Raw genomic sequence first — 16,515 nt, 5'->3', positions numbered from 1 at the left:
CTTAGAAAAGGATAAGTCTGAAAATTTAACATTATGGGATCAGTACTATTTAAGAGTATAAGTAGATTAAATGAGCTTTACTGTTTCATATAATGCGCTACAGGTTTTATATAGGTGCTATAGGTTTTATATAATTCAGTTTTATAAAGAATAAATTTAGAAATATAGTAAAATCACATTAAGTTGTACCATACTGATTTAAAATTAGTTGTGGGAGTATTTGTAATTGGATATGCCTAGGTTGACAATTTCTTCTACAAAATTTTAGGTTGTTTGTAAATAAGAAAGATAATTTAAAACCATTGTGTATGTGTAAGCAAGAATTTTAAAAACTGACATTTTCTTTATTAAAGGCCTTTCTGTTTGTGACATGAGAAGTAGTGTTCCCTATTGATTAGTGATGGCCTTCAGACCAGGAAGACCTGAGTTGAAGTGCTGCCTTTAATAGGTACTGTGTTTGTGACCCTGGGGAACTTAATCTTTAAGTGTGCTAGGGGTACTCTCTAAGTTGACTATTACTTGAGAAGAAAATGCTAACTAATATGGGTATGGTGAATTTCCTTATCCAGAGTTCCCCATACCCATAAAATTATAGATCCAATCTCTATCCGCTATCTTGGTGGTATACAATAATTTGGAGAAGCAGCAAAGAATTGGAAATCACTGGACTTAGAGTTAGAAGACTTCATTTCAACCACTCTGATGACCTTGGATAAGTAATTAAAGGAAACTGATACCTCACAGTTGTGTTCAAAGTAGATGTATTTAAACCTTAAGTTGAATATGAACTTTTAGTCATGTCATTCTATTTTAATGACATTTTGTTTACTATCTTTTTATATCTATGGGTATTACTTGAATGATTTATTTTTTTTAAAGAAAAATTTTATAATGTTTTTGCTTGGTCAATCTAGTTTTCTTCCCACTACATTTTCTTAAATTACTGTGTGTGTGTGTGTGTATGTGTATGTGTGTGTGTGTGTGTTGGTTAGTAGGCAATTTATACTTTTTTTGGCATCTTAATAGAGAATCTAAAATTCTGATAGACTATTCACTTGGGATTCATAGCATAGAGAACAGTAACCTTAAAGACTGGAAGAGATGGATTCAAGTCCAGTTTTTAACATATTCTGCCTCTGTGGCTGTTGGCAAGCCATTTAAAGTCTCAGAGCCTCAGGCTCTCTAAGATTAAAAGTTATAAAGTACATGCAGATCTAGGATGGTAGAGGGAGTTTCCTCTAGGAGTGTACTTTGCCCCCTGACTCCTAGTAGAATGTTAGGTTTTGCTGTTTTGTTTTTTATTGGATCTTTCTGAGGTAAATGGAATTTTTAAGTTTCTTTGTTTGGTTTCAGAAGGATACACTATTTCTTATTTTAAAATTACAACAACATGAATAAACTTGGTATTCTTGGTTTTTTTTCTTGGCCTTTTTAGGAAGGTAGAGGCATAGAAAGTAGGCAGTATAAAGTCATTTTAGAGTGTTCTGAGCCTTTCTCAAATTTGTTGTAGTTATACCAAGAAAGAATCTGATCTTAATGGTGCCCAGATTAAGCTTAGAGAATACGAAGCTTCGCTGAATGCCAAAGAAGCTGCCTTGGCTACAGCACTTGGTGACAAGAAAAGCCTGGAGAATGACTTGAAGGAGCTGAGGGACCAAATTGTACAGGTGAGATAAGTGGAAGTCTTTCATTTTGGATATGACAGCAGGTTAACTCTCTTCTCTCATTTGTTAATTCTTTGTAATCTGCCCTTGGCACAGAGTTGCATTTTTTTTTCAGAGTTGCATTTTTTAAAAATAAAGTCTTGAGATTATTTACAAAGAAAACTATTATTAACTTACTGTTTTTCATGGACAGAACAACCCAGTTTATGGATTAAGTAGCACTTTTTTTCCTTTTCATCTTTCCCCTCAGGTGACCTTGTGATAGCAGGGGGAAGAGCTTAAATTTATCCTAACTTTGCCACTGTATGACTATTGACAAGTTTTTGAATCTTTCTGGGTGTCATATTTCTTACCTATAAAATATGAGGGTTAAATTATAAGAGTGTATAATGCCTCATCCAACTCTGATTCTATGACTCTAAGTCTTCACCAGTGATAACCTCCATTTTTATCCTTTTATCCTTTTTGTCCATTCCTCATCTCTATCTCTTGTGTTCTTAGACTTCCTAAAGATTCTAGCAGAAATCTTTCTTTTCTGCAAGAAGCTTTTTTCTGATCCTTTTAAATACTGGTGCCTTTCTCCTAAAATTGTCTCCAAGTTATTGTGTCTATATCTTGTTGGAATAAAGAGTTCTTGTTTTTTTGGTGGGGGAAGAGAAGGATTAATCTTTTGTTTTGCATATTCTCTTCTCCCATTAGATTGTAGGTTCCTTAAGAGTAGGAAACTTTTTTCTGCAATATGCTGCTCTGGTAAAAGGAAAAGGATAAACTAATTAGCCAAAATTAAAAATTTGACTTTGCATTTCAGTTAAAAAAATTTCATGGAGAAAATGTTTCTTAAACTCTTCTGTGTACCAAGATACTTTTGAATTCTTAGTTGTATTCAAAAGATGAATAAAATACTCTCTGCCTTAATGAAGCTTATAGCAAGAGGAAGATGAATTTTATTTATCTTTTTCCTTTCTCATTCTCAATTAACAGAAAGTAAGGATTTATTTGATGTTTCATTTTATTTTTATGAGTAAGCTTGGTATAATTAGAGTGGGCATCTAGATATTCAATTCAATTAGATACCCACATACATATACAGTTATGGTATTTAAAATTTAGTAAATTTGATTTGATTCACAGATGGCTTCATATTTTCTTGCCATAAAGTATGGCATGACTATTGTGTTGCAGAGATTCTTTTTTCCTTATGTATTTATTTCCACTAATTATATTCTTTTTTTTTCTAGTTGGAAGCTTCCTTAGCAGCTACCAAGAATCAGTTAGCAGATGAAACCTTACTTAAAGTAGATCTTGAGAACCATTGTCAAAGTCTCACTGAAGACCTGGAGTTTCGCAAAAATATGTATGAAGAGGTAAAAAAAAAAGTAACTTAAAATTTTAAAGTGAAAATGAAAAATGCCCTGTAGCTATTTATTTAAATTATATGTGTGTATAGATATATGTATATATATATATGCATATATATGTTTGTATAATTATATTTATCTACCTTGATGACTTCATTCTTTATTCATCTGAAAAGGATAAATTGCTGAAGTACTGTTGCTGACTAAACAAACAAGGAACTGAAATTACTGTAATCAGGAATGTGAATCTTATTCATTCTCTGAAGAGTTTATCAGGAACAGTTTGTTGTTGATTGGTTTCTTTTACTGATTCTTTTACTAGAAATAACAGTCATATACAATTTTCTGTTTGCTTTGGCCAAGGACTTGGAGAAGCCAACATTTGCTTTAGTAGACATTCTAGTAGAAAATCTAGCCTGATGATTAGGCTTTTTTTTTCTTCATAACTAAAAAGTAGTTAATTCATTAGACATAAAAATGCTAACCTTTGCAATTTCACATTACTTTTGTGTCTAATATTCTTATGATGGAAGATGAGTTGTTTTTCTCTTTTCCTAGGAGATCAATGAAACAAGAAGAAAACATGAAACACGCTTAGTAGAAGTGGATTCTGGGCGCCAGATTGAGTATGAGTATAAATTGGCTCAAGCAGTACACGAGATGAGAGAACAGCACAATGAACAAGTGAAATTGTACAAAGAGGAGCTAGAACAGAGTTATCATGCCAAAGTAAGAAATTCTTTCCAAATTTTTTGGAGTTTACTTGTGATTTCTTTAGTACAGGGAACTTCTTATGAGGACCTCCTGTACTAATGTAGGTCACCATTTACTCAGCAACTTAAAATCTTAGAGAGTTGCCTGAAGACACTGCAAGATTAAATCATTTGACTGGAGTCACGTGATTAGAGTGTCAGAGACAGTACTTGAACCCAGATCTTCTTATTTATGAGGCTGGGTTTCTATCCATTACTCCATGATATCTTACTATTTTAAAAAATTTGTTTTAAAGTTTCTTATCATTTGACAGGATATTGCATAAAGTCATTGCTAGAACTTGTTAGTTGCAGTTAAGTTTGACATTTCTAAAATGAATCACAGATTTGAATTGGAGAAATTATTCTTCTTTTATGCAGGTTCAGATTTTCTTAGTTTTTCATAAACTAAAGTTTTGCAAATCACCAGAAAAATCATATTTTGATTTCAGACAAAGACTTAGATGACTGTATCTTGTTTACCAACAACTGTCTCATTATGATACAGTGGATTAAGCACTGGGCCTTAAATTAAAAAGTTCTGAATTCAAATGTGGCTTCAGAAATTTAGTAGTTGTATGAACCTATGCAAATTACTTATCCTCTTTGAGTATAAATATGAGGCATTTTTCTTAACTGTAGCACTTATTTCCCAAGGTTGTTGTAAGGATTAAATGCTTAGCACAGTGCTTGCCAATTAATAAATGCTTGCTACCTTCCTGTATCAGTGTGAAGAAACCCAAGTCTTTCAAAGTTAATTAGGGATTTTTGTTTGCTTTAACAAAAACTATTTATAGAACTTAATGCCATGATAATATGCTTTATCTGATTTTAAATAATTTAATTTAAATAATTTTAAATTTAAATTTACTATCTCTTATTTTTTAATTTATAGGATCAGGTTGGTTAATGAATTAATTAACTTAGTAAGTTAAGAATGTGATATACTTTTCTAAATAACTACCACACCAGAATTGATATTTCCCAGTTATCTAATTAGAAGTTTATATAAGATGTTAAAAATTGAATGGAAAAAACATCATTAAAAGCTTTGGAACCATCATTAGCTTTATTATTAAATCATCAAAATTGTATTTGTCTATGTAGCAAGTAGTAATCCAGTATAGTCCCAATTTAGACTTAGTTCTCCTTTTCAAGATCAGGAAACTTCATGATGCTTTTCCTGGATTTCAACAACTTTTTACTAGCAGAATTATTTATGAAACATCTCTTGTTGACTCATGCTTCTGCTTTTGTTAGTGCTTATTTACATCATGAATTTAACTGAAATTTATTTATTTTGTTTAGCTTGAAAATGCTAGATTGTCCTCAGAGATGACTGCATTCACTGTCAACAGTGCCAGAGAAGAACTGATGGAAAGCCAAATGAGGATTGAAAGCCTTTCCTCCCAGCTTTCTAATTTACAGAAAGAGGTAAGCATGCATTTGCCACTTAGAATAAAAATCTTTTGACATGATCTTTATTATAACTTTTTTTGCCTTGTTCATCTCTGTCCTAATAATGATGATATTGATCTCATCTTGTATTTATATAGCACTTTATATTTTCAAAGAAATGTTTCACATTGTATCTCATCTGATCTTTCTAAGAATCCTGTATATCAGAAAGAACGGCATCATTACCTCTATTTTATAGTTGAGGAAACCAAGGCTAGATTGTGCTGGACCCAGAATCCAATTTCTTCATTATTTGATCCAGTCCTCAATTTTGCTTTAACTCTCTTCTCTGAAACCTTATTTCTCTTAATGTCATTCAAGAAAGTCATTATGAGGAATGATTATAAATTAGAAAAAAAGCTGATCTTATGTGAATTATGTGAATGAGTTTTTTTGGAGCATGGGATGAGTTTAAGACAAGGAATACTTTTGCTAAAAACTTTCGGTTTCATAGATATTACACTAATCAAAACTTATTTAATTGGACTCTTAACTGTATTTTTCACATGTCCCTTTTTTATTCACTATTATACCTCCCACAGAAACTCAGTCATACCTTTTGATCCCTCTCCAAATCTTCCATGAATCTTCTTCCTCCCATTTTTCCTAGCTGAAATCTTCCCTAAAAACATCAAGTACATTTCCTTAGATCTCCTTCATTTCCCCCCTTCCTCATCTCACATCACTCAATTGCCTTCTGCCACTATCTTCCCTTTCATTCCTGTTTCACTTGAAAAAGTACCTTTTCCCCCTCCCTCCCAAGGCAAACCCCTGTACATGCAAAAATTAATCTATTTTATCCCATATTTTCTAACAGGTTGCCTTTTCCACTACCCCCTCTCTCACTAATCTTTGATCTCTCCCTATAAAGGCTGTTTCTTCACTGTCTACAAACATGCCATTGCTTATCCATATTCCAAAAACTTTTACTTGACTCACCCATAATAATTATCATAATCTATTTTTCCAGTTTTTCATGTCTAAAAACTGGTCTATAATAGTACTTTTCTTCTAACTCTCTTCACAACTCTCTACAATCTAGCTTCTGACCTTATCATTCAGTTGAAAATTTTTACTTCAGAGTTATTAATAATCTGTTTATTGCCACATCTAATTATCTTTACTCATTTTTTTTTTTTGACTTCTCCGTAGCCTTTAACATGATTATCTTCTTCTCTTGATACACTTTCCAGAGTTTCTGTGACTCTCCTTTCTTCATGAATACCTTCTTCTACATACCTACATATCTGACCTCTCCTCAATCTCCCTTGCTAGATCTTCATCCAAGTTTTCCCCACTAGCCATAAATGTCTCCCATGGCTCTTTTCCTAGGCTCTTTTCTCCTCTTCCTATATATTGTATCCCTTGATATTTTCTCCTCTGGACTCTATTATCATCTCTATAATGATGATTGTAAAATCTCCTTGTCCAGCTCTTATTCTTTCCTAACATCCAATCTTACTATCTGACTATCTATTGTTTATGTTAAATTGATTATTTTGTAGGAAAAAAAGTGTCTACTACTATCTTCCCAGTCACTGTGGTTAGCAAACTGGATTTCATCTTCAGCTCCTTACTGTCTCTCATCTCCCATATCCAAGCCATTACCTAATTATGATTATTCTGTTTTTGTTCATAACTCTCATATTTTTTAGCATATTTTCTCTTCTCTGCTCTGACACTATCACCACCCTAGTACAGGGCCCTCACCTTCATGCCTGAATTGTTACAGTAGCTTGCTATTTGAGCTCTCTGCCTCAAGTATTTCCCTACTCAAGTCTGTCTAATATTTAGTGGTCAAATTGATCTTTCTAAAGTGTAGATCTGAGCATTTCAGTTACTCTACCCTGCCACCCCTCAACTCTGTTCAATAAACTGTGGCAGCTTTGTATTATCCTTACAATCTACTATAAAACCCTAAATCCTTTGTCTGCCATTCAAAACCTTTCATTACTCTTTTATCTTATACTTTACGACCTTCATGTGCTCTGCAATCTGTGACAACAGCTTTCTTGTTTTTCCTTGCACAAAATATTCCATTTCCTATCTCTCTCTGTTTTCGGTGACTTTTCCCAATGTATAGAATTCTTTTCTTCATCTCTCCTTCATGGCTTCCCTGACTTCTTCCTTAAGCTTTTCACCAGAAGTCTTTTGATTCCCTTAGTTGATAATTTCTGATTTATTCTGTGTGTATATATATGTGTGTTATCTATGTATCATTTTTGTATATAATTGGTTTGCATGTTGTCTTCCTCAGTGGACTGTGAACTTCATGAAAGCAAAGTTTTTCGGTTGTATTTGTTTTTGTTTTTAGTTTTCAGCGCTACTTAGTATGTTATCTGATACATAGTAGGTACTTTTTACATTTTTTACAAAGTGATTTTAAATTAATTTTATCCTAACAACAACTCCATAAGGTATTTGGTCTAAGTAGTAATAATATTCCCAAGAGGCAGCATAATACCATGAGGTATTATGGGAGTCACAAAATGGAAGGAGAAGAGGAAAGACAATGAACATTTATATATAGCACTTACTATGCGTTTTTTGCTTTATAAAAATTATCTTACAACAGTCCTTCTTACAAGGTATTAACCTGATTTTATGGTTGAGGAAACTGAGGCAAGCAGTGGCTAAGTGGCTTTCCATAAATGTCTGAGGCTAAATTTGAACTAAAGTTATCTTGACTCTAGATCCAACATTCCTAGCTTCCTCAAGAAGGCCTGATCCTTGAAAATAGCAAAGTAAAAGATTTGGCTAAGAACAAAAATCTGTGTCAAGAATAAAACTCTCTACTTGGAGTGACGGTTCATTTTAGAGGGAAAAAAATGAATTGGGGAATAAAAAGGCATTCATGTAGTGAGGTAAGTAAAAATTAGGAGGCTTTCAGCTAGATCTTTCCCACCAAGCATGAGCAATCTCAGATTAAACTGAAAATTAAAGGAAAGACTTGGAAAGACTTTTTCTTTCTCTCCTCATTAAATAAAAAGACTTGTACTATACATAATCATGGGTGAAGGGAACTCTTGAAGTCTGTGGTAAAGAAGAAGACACTGATTGGAACCCTAACCTGAAGACAGAGTCTGGCCTAAGGACTCCCCCTCACTCTAGGAGCACAGGAAAAGTCCTTCCTTATTTTGTTTTGCAACTTAACTTCTGAGACTTCAAATTACAAAAATGGTTAGAAAAAATTATGTCTATATAAAGGGCATTTATGATATCAGCAGTAACTAAAACAAACCCAGAAGAGATTTTTACTGGAAAAAAATTTGGAGTCATTTGCCAATAGCTCTCTCTTCTCCTCTGGTACTAGGTGTCTAAGTGTAAACAAAGATGTCTAAGGTTGAAACTGGCCAGATAGACTGGAGTTTTTGAATCTCACTTTTGACAACAGAAATGTCAACCTAAAATAAAAGACTGAAAAAGCTACAGTTATGAGGGTCTTTTAATAAAGGCAAGGAAATTACATTTCAGGACACTGCACAGCACTAGACTACTAGACTACTAGAGTACCTGAAGGGTCAGAAGAGGCAAGAGTTTAAATACATTTCAACAGGAAGAGAATCTCATGGAAGGTATGACCTTGAGAAGCACTTCTGTAAGTTGTTTCAAAGAACAGCTGAAAGTCCACAGAGATTTGAGGATTGCCACCAGTTCAGATAAAGGCTCTCCTTTTTCTTAGGTAGATTTATAATCAGTATAATTATGTTATGACAATTTCTCCTCTTCTATGTCACTGAAGACTGTATAGTAAGAAGGAAAGAAAAGACTAAATGGGCCTTGAAAGAAAGATCTCATTAGGCTAGTGCAGGAAATAAGGTTAAATTACTGAATGGCTCAGTCTCTGGTAGTTACAACATATTTCCTTTTAAATTTAATTTCTTTTTTTTTTTTTTTTTTCAATTAATGAAAATCCATCTTCTTTTCTTCTCCTTTTTGAAAAAGAAAGAAAACCGAACATTTCTAACAAATATTCATAATTTAGAAAAACTTTCCCACCTTGGCCATACACAAAAGATATACCTTATTCTGTAACATGATTTCATCAGCTCTCGTCAGGAGGAGTAAATATTGTAAGTAATCTGGCCGGTCCTTGCATTGGTCATTTTCCTACCCTCTCTTTCCATTCACCAGTTCTGTTTTTTCAGGTGTTCTCTTTTTCCATTTTGCCAACTTTATTAATATTCAAGAAAATGTTTTCTTTTTCCATTTTTCCAAATCTATTTTTTAAGAAGTGGTTTTCTTCAGTATGTTTTTCTTTTCCCTATTTCTCCAGTTGTATTTTTAAGGAGTTGTTTTCTTCAAAACATTTCTATATTTTCTTTTTCAAATTCAAATTTGAAATACAAACACTGGAGTCAAGTTAGTCAATAAACATTTATTAAGTACCTACGAACGCTACTAAAAACTGTTGCCAATTCCTGAGGATTTAAAAAAACAAACAAAAAAGAAAACCTCTTTCAAAACATTAATTTCTCAGTGGTTAGTTTTCTAAGCCTAGAACTTGTAGATGAAGTGGGGATCCACTTTGGGAGTAAGTTTTTTCAGTAATAGTTCTTTACACAGTCTGGTGAAATCACAGGTCCAGAAACCCATATCCCCTCCCTGATAGGTACTCTGTGAGATTTTTCTTCAACTGATTCATATACCACCAGAGGTCCAGAATCAGATCAATATTGAATTGGTAAATATGAGCAAGCAATTTATATAAAGGTTTTTTTTTTTTAATTAAACTGTTTACATTCTAATATTTTGGCAGTGTTGGCAAGTCCTTAATAAATGTTTATTAATTGACTTGACTCCAGTGTTTATATTTCAAAGTTGCTACTATCTCAGATTTTTTTTTTTTTTATCAACAGTGCTTGGTAATACTCTTTCATTAAAGATCTATTTTTTCTTCTGTATGTTTTGACCCAATTTTGATAAAATTATTCTTTAATTAAATTTAAATTTTTTTAATAATAGCTCTTTATTTTCCAAATACATGCAAAGATAATTTTCAGCATTCATTCTTGCAAAACTTTCTGTTCCAAATTTTTCTCCTTTCCTTTCCCTCAACCCCACCCCTAAACAGCAAATAATCCAAGAGAGGTGAAACCATGTACAATTCTAAACATATTTCCACATTTATCATGCTGCACAAGAAAAATCAAATCAAAAAGGAAAAAATTAAAAGGGGAAAAAAAAAAGAAAGCTAACAACAATAAGCAAGATGAAGACATTATGTTGAAATCCACATTCAGTCCCCATGGTCCTCTTTCTGGATTCAGATGAATCTTTCTATCACAAGTTTTTTGGGATTGGCCTAAATCTTGTTGGTGTATACAAGGATATCTTAGTGTTCTATTCTTTTCACTTGGCATCAAAAATGAAATTATTCTTTTTTTTGTAAGTCGTATCATTTTCTTTCCAGAATTTTATATTTCAAGTTCCCTATTCCTTTAGGATAGTAGTTGCTAAATCTTGCGTGATTCTGACTGTGGATCCTTGTATTTAATTTCTTTCTTTCTGACTATTTGCAGTAATTTTTTTTCTTGGATTTTCAAACTCTCAATATTGACTATAACATTTCTAGGAGTTTTTATTTTGGGATTTTTTAGGTGGGCCTTGTATATCCTTTCGATTTTCATTTTGTCCTCTAGTTCTAAAATTCTGGACAGTTTTATGATTTCTTTTGGCTCCTTTTTTTGATCATGAATTTCAGTGATTGTCAAATTATATTTGTCTGATATTTTCTAGCTCACTTGTTTTTGCTATATGATAGTTTAACATTATTCCAGTCTTGACCTCTTAAAAATAATATTTCTTCTCATCTTATAGAATCATTAACTTCTATTCAGTCTGTATTAATTTTTTTCTGCTTGTATTTTTTTATTAAAGATTTTTATTTTCAAAACTTATGTATGGATAATTTTCAACATTCACTCTTGCAAAACCTTCTGCTCCAAAATTTTCCTCTCCTTTCCCCTCACTTCCTCCCCTAGATGGCAAGTAATCCAATATTTGTTAAACATATGCAATTCTTCTGTACGTATTTCCACAATTATGTTGCACAAGAAAAATCATATCAAAAAGGAAAAATAAGAAAGAAAATAAAATGCAAGCAAACAGCAACAAAAAGAGTGAAAATACTATGTTGTGATCCACATTCAGTTCCCACAGTCCTCTCTCTAGGTGGCAGATGGCTCTCTTCATCACAAGATCATTGGAACTGGCCTGAATTATCTCATTGTTCATCAGAATTGATCATCGTATAAACTTGCTGTTGCCATGTACAATGATCTCCTGATTCTACTCACTTCACTTAAGCATCAGTTCATGTAAGTCTCTCCAGGCCTCTCTGAAATCATCCTGCTGATCATTTCTTATAGAACCACAATATTCCATAACATTCAAATACCATAATTCATTTAGCCATTCTCCAACTGATGGATATCCACTCAGTTTCTAGTTGCTTGCTGCTACAAAAAGGGCTGCCACAAATATTTTTACACATATGGGTCCCTTTCCCTCCTTTATGATCTCTTTGGGATACAAGCCCAGTAGAGACATTGCTGGATCAAAAGGTATGCACAAATAGATAGCCCTTTGAGTACAGTTCCAAATTGCTCTCCAAAATGGTTGGATCAATTCATAACTCCACCAATAGTATATTAATGTCCCAGTTTTCCCATATCCCCTCCAACATTCATCATTGTCTTTTCCTGTCATCTTAGCCAATCTGAGAGGTACCTCAGAGTTGTCTTCATTTGCATTTCTCTGAACAATAGTGATTTAGAGCACCTTTTCATATGACTAGAAATGGTTTCAGTTTCTTTATGTGAAAATTGTCTGTTCATGTCCTTTGACCACTTATCAATTAAAAAAATAGCTTGAATTTTTATAAATTTGTTAATTCTCTATCTATTTTAGAAATGAGGCCCTTATCAGAATCCTTCCAATGTATTGCTTCCCTTCTAATTTTGTCTCCATTAGTTTGATTTGTACAAAAACTTTTTAGCTTAATATAATCAAGCTTATCCATTTTGTATTCAATATTGTATTCCAATTCTTCTTTGGAAAGAATTTGTGGCCTTCTCCACAGATCTGAGAGGTAAACTATCCTTTATTTTTCTAATTTGTTTATAATATCACTCTTTTGTATCTAAATCATGAATCCATTTTGACCTTATCTTGGTTTAGAGTGTTAGGTGTGGGTCAATGTCTAGTTTCTGCCATACTGATTTCCAATTTTCCCAGCTGTTTTTGTCAAATATTGAGTTCTTATCCCTAAAGCTGGAGTCTTTTGGGTTTGTCAAACATTAGATTACTGTAAGCCATTGACTGTTTTGTCCTGTGAACCTAATGTATTCCTCTGATTGACTACTCTATTTCTTAGCCAGTACTAAATGGTTTTAATGACCACTGCTTTATAATATAGTTTTAGATCTAATATAGCCAGGCCACCTTCATTTGCATTTTTTCCATTAATTCTCTTGAAATACTTGACCTTTTATTCTTCCAGATGAACTTTGTTATTATTTTTTCTAGCTCTAAAATTACAAAATTAATTTAGGTAGTATTGTCATTTTTTATTATATTAGCTTGGCCTACCCATGAGCACTAGATATTTTCCCAGATGATTAGATCTGACTTTATTTATGTGGAAAGTGTTTTGTAATTGTGTTCATATATTCCTGACTTTGTTTTGGTAGGTAGTCTCCCAAATATTTTATATTATCTACAGTTATTTTATTTTATTTTATTTCTTCTTTTTTTCCCTTGAGGCAATTGGGGTTAAGTGACTTTCCCAGGGTCACACAGCTAGGAAATATCACATGTCTGGGATCATATTTGAACTCAGGTCCTCCTGGTGCTCTATTCACTGCACCACATAGCTGCCTCTCTATAGTTATTTTAAATGGCATTTCTCTTTGTATCTCTTGCTGCTGGACATTGTTAGTAACATATAAAAATCCTGATGATTTCTGTGGATTTATTTTGCATTCTGCCACTTTGCTAAAGTTGTGAATTATTTCTAGTAGTTTTTTAGTTGATTCTCTAGGATTCTCAATCATCTGGAAAGAGTGATCATTTGATTTCCTCATTGTTGTGGCCATCTTTTAAGAGCTCATGGCATATGAGCCCTTTGATCTCAGAGACAAGATGAATGAGGCAGGAGATTCATAGAGTGTGAAAAGAGCTCCAGTTTATTATGGCATATAGCCTTGTTAGATAGACATTTTTGCAAGCATGATCAACATGTGAACAGTAGGCAATCCCCGATCACTATTCAGAGAAGCAACTCATAGGCTTTGCTGTATGCATGGTATCTGCCAATGGGAGGAAAGCCAATCCAGCAATTTAGCAACTCACTCACAAGCAAGAGGCCCTGGTCAGGCATCCCTGTTTATGTAGCCCCTAGCTGTGACCCTTGGTTTACACTCATTCCCACGATCACAGATCAATGTTCTTTGCTCAACAAGGGTGTTTCTGCAACGTGGCAGAAAACTTATTGTGTATCAAAGATCAAGGTGGCCTCAGCACTACCTCTTAGCAGAAGCCCATGCCTTCATATCTCATGACCTACTCTGATTCTTTTCAATTCTTTTTCTTTCCTTGTTGCTAAAGCTAATAATTCTAATAGAATATTGAATAGTAATGATGATAGTGGGCAACCTTGTTTCATCCCTGATCTTAATGAGAATGGTTCCAGATTATCCCCTTTACATATGGTGCTTGCTGATGTTTTTAAATAGATGTTACTGACTATTTTAAGGAAAAGTCCATTTATTCCTATCCTTTCTACTGTTTTTAATTGGAATGGATGTTGGATTTTATCAAATGCTCATATGGTTTTTGTTAAATTGGTTATTGATAATAGTCAGTTATGCTAATAGTTTTCCTAATATTGAACCAGCCCTGAATTCCTGGTATAAATCCTACTTGGTCATGTATTATCCTGGGGATGATTTTCTGTCATCTCTTTGCTAACATTTTATTTAAGATTTTTGCATTAATTCATTAGGGAAATTGATCTGTAATTTTCTTTCTCTATTTTGACCCTGCCTGGTTTAGCTATCAGCATCATATCTGATCAGCATATCATATCATATCATAAAAGGAATTTGGTAGGACTCCTTTTCCTATTTTTCCAAATAGTTTGCATATCATTGGAGTTAATTGTTCTTTAAATGTTTGGTGGAATTCACATGTAAATCCATCTGGTCCTGGAAATTTTTTCTTAGGGAGTTGATTAATAGCTTGTTCAATTTATTTTTCTAAAATGGAAATATTTAAGTAATTTATTTCTTCTTCTGTTAATCTGGGCAAACTATATTTTTGTAGGTATTCCTCTATTTCACTTAGATTATCAGATTTATTGACTTATAGTTGGGCAAATTAACTCATAATTATTGCTCTAATTTCCTCTCCATTTATGGAAAGTTCTCCCTTTTCATTTTTGATACTAACAATTTGATTTTCTTCTTTTCTTTTTCTAATCAAATTAATTAAATATTTATCTATTTTGTATCTATTATAAAGATTTATCTATTTATGTATCTTAGTTTTGTTTATTAATTCAGTAGGGGTTTTTTTGGTTGTTTTTTGTTTTTTGCTGAGGCAATTGGGGTTAAGTGACTTGCCCAGGGTCACATAGCTAGCAAGTGTTAAGTATCTGAGGTCAAATTTGAACTCGGGTTCATGACTTAAGGGCTGGTACTCTATCCACTGCAGCACCCAGCTGCCCCCTATAGTTTTCTTATTTTCAGTTTTATTAGTCTTTCCTTTGAGTTAAGAATTTCAAATTTAGTATTTAATTGGGGGGGGTTTAATTTGTTTCTTTTCTAGTTTTTTTAGTTGCATGTCCAATTTCTTGATCTTCTCTTTTCTTGTTTTATGAAAGTAAGCATTTAGAGATATAAGATTTTCTCTAAGAACTGCTTTGGTTGTGCCCCATAAATTTTGGTATTTTGTTTCATTGTCATTCTCTTGGATGAAATTATTGATTGTGTCTATGATTTGTTGTTTCACCCACTCATTCTTTAGGCTTAGATTATTTAAGTTTCCCATTAATTTTTGTTCTATTTTCCCCTGGCCTTTTTATTTGCATATAATTTTTATTGCATCATAATCTGAAAAATATGCATTTGCTATTTCTGCCTTTCTACATATGATTTTGAGGTTTTATGCCCTAATACAGGGGTCCTCAAACTATGGCCCGTGGGCCAGATGCGCTAGCTGAGGTTGATTATCCCCCTAACCCAGGGCTATGAAGTTTCTTTATTTAAAGGCCCACAAAACAAAGTTTTTGTTTTTACTATAGTCCAGCCCTCCAACAGTCTGAGGGACAGTGAACTGGTCCCCTATTTAAAAAGTTTGAGGACTCCTGCCCTAATACATGGGGTTGGTTTTTGTATAGGTTCTATGTACTGCTGAGAAAAAAGTATTTTCCTTTCTGTCTCCATTCACTTTTCTCCAAAGATCTATTATACCTAATTTTTCTAAAATTCTCTTTCCTCCTTAACTTCTTTTTTATTTTATGGTTCGATTAATCCAGTTCTAAGAAAGCAAGATTGAAATCCCCCACTAGTATAGTTTTGCTGTCTAATTCTTCTTGCAGAACTCTTAAACTTCTCCAGAAGAAATTTGAATCTTATACCATTTGTTTGCATATATATTAAGTATTGATATTACTTCATTATCTTTTAGCAAGATGTAGTTTCCTTCCTTATCTCTTTAATTAGATCTACTTTTGCTTTTGCTTGATCTGAGATCAGGATCGTTAACCCCTGCTTTTTTTACTTCAGCTGAAGCATAATAGAATCTGCTCCAGTCTTTTACCCTTACTCAATATATCACTCTGCTTTAAATGTGTTTCTTGCAAACAACATATTGTAGGATCCTGAGTTTTAATCCAGTCTGCTATTATGAGAGAGTTCATCTCATTCACATTCACACTTAAAATCGCTAACTCTGTATTTCCTGCCATTTTATTTCCCCCAAGTTATAGTTTTCTCTTTCCTTTCCCCCTTTCCCTCGTCACCACTATTTTGCTTCTGGCCACCACCTCCCTCAAACAGCCCTTCTCTTTTATAGTTCTTCCTCCTTTCTTATACCTTTTCCCTTGTATTTCTTTAATTCTCTTTTAAGGTCCTTTTTAAATTTTTCCAATAGAGCCTTGCAAGGTAAGGACCAACTTATATCAGCTTTTAGGGCTGACAATTTGCCTTTAGGGTTTGAGATCTGTTCTTTTTTTCCAAAAAAAACTATCTATGTTGAGTGTTCTTTTGGGGTTTTTTA

The 16,515-nt window shown here is 33.2% G+C and overlaps 1 protein-coding gene across 3 annotated transcripts in view; it reads left to right on the top strand.

The window, feature by feature from the left end:
• The window catches only part of LMNB1 (lamin B1), a 74,455-nt gene that overhangs the window by 31,726 nt on the left and 26,214 nt on the right, over nucleotides 1-16,515 (top strand). For all 3 annotated transcript variants that reach the window (XR_004234184.1, XM_003759501.4, XM_031968545.1), the window contains 4 exons: nucleotides 1,511-1,667; nucleotides 2,903-3,028; nucleotides 3,581-3,751; nucleotides 5,083-5,208. Coding sequence is in view for 2 of the 3 variants with exons in the window: in XM_003759501.4 (XP_003759549.1) it covers nucleotides 1,511-1,667; nucleotides 2,903-3,028; nucleotides 3,581-3,751; nucleotides 5,083-5,208 (580 nt within the window). In the remaining variant the exon portion in view is untranslated. The remainder of the gene's footprint in view (nucleotides 1-1,510; nucleotides 1,668-2,902; nucleotides 3,029-3,580; nucleotides 3,752-5,082; nucleotides 5,209-16,515) is intronic.

Source organism: Sarcophilus harrisii, chromosome 1 (genome assembly GCF_902635505.1).
Source record: "Sarcophilus harrisii chromosome 1, mSarHar1.11, whole genome shotgun sequence".
NCBI classification, from domain to species: domain Eukaryota; kingdom Metazoa; phylum Chordata; class Mammalia; order Dasyuromorphia; family Dasyuridae; genus Sarcophilus; species Sarcophilus harrisii.
Note: the sequence above shows the minus strand (reverse complement) of the source record. Positions and strands in the feature narration are given on the sequence as shown.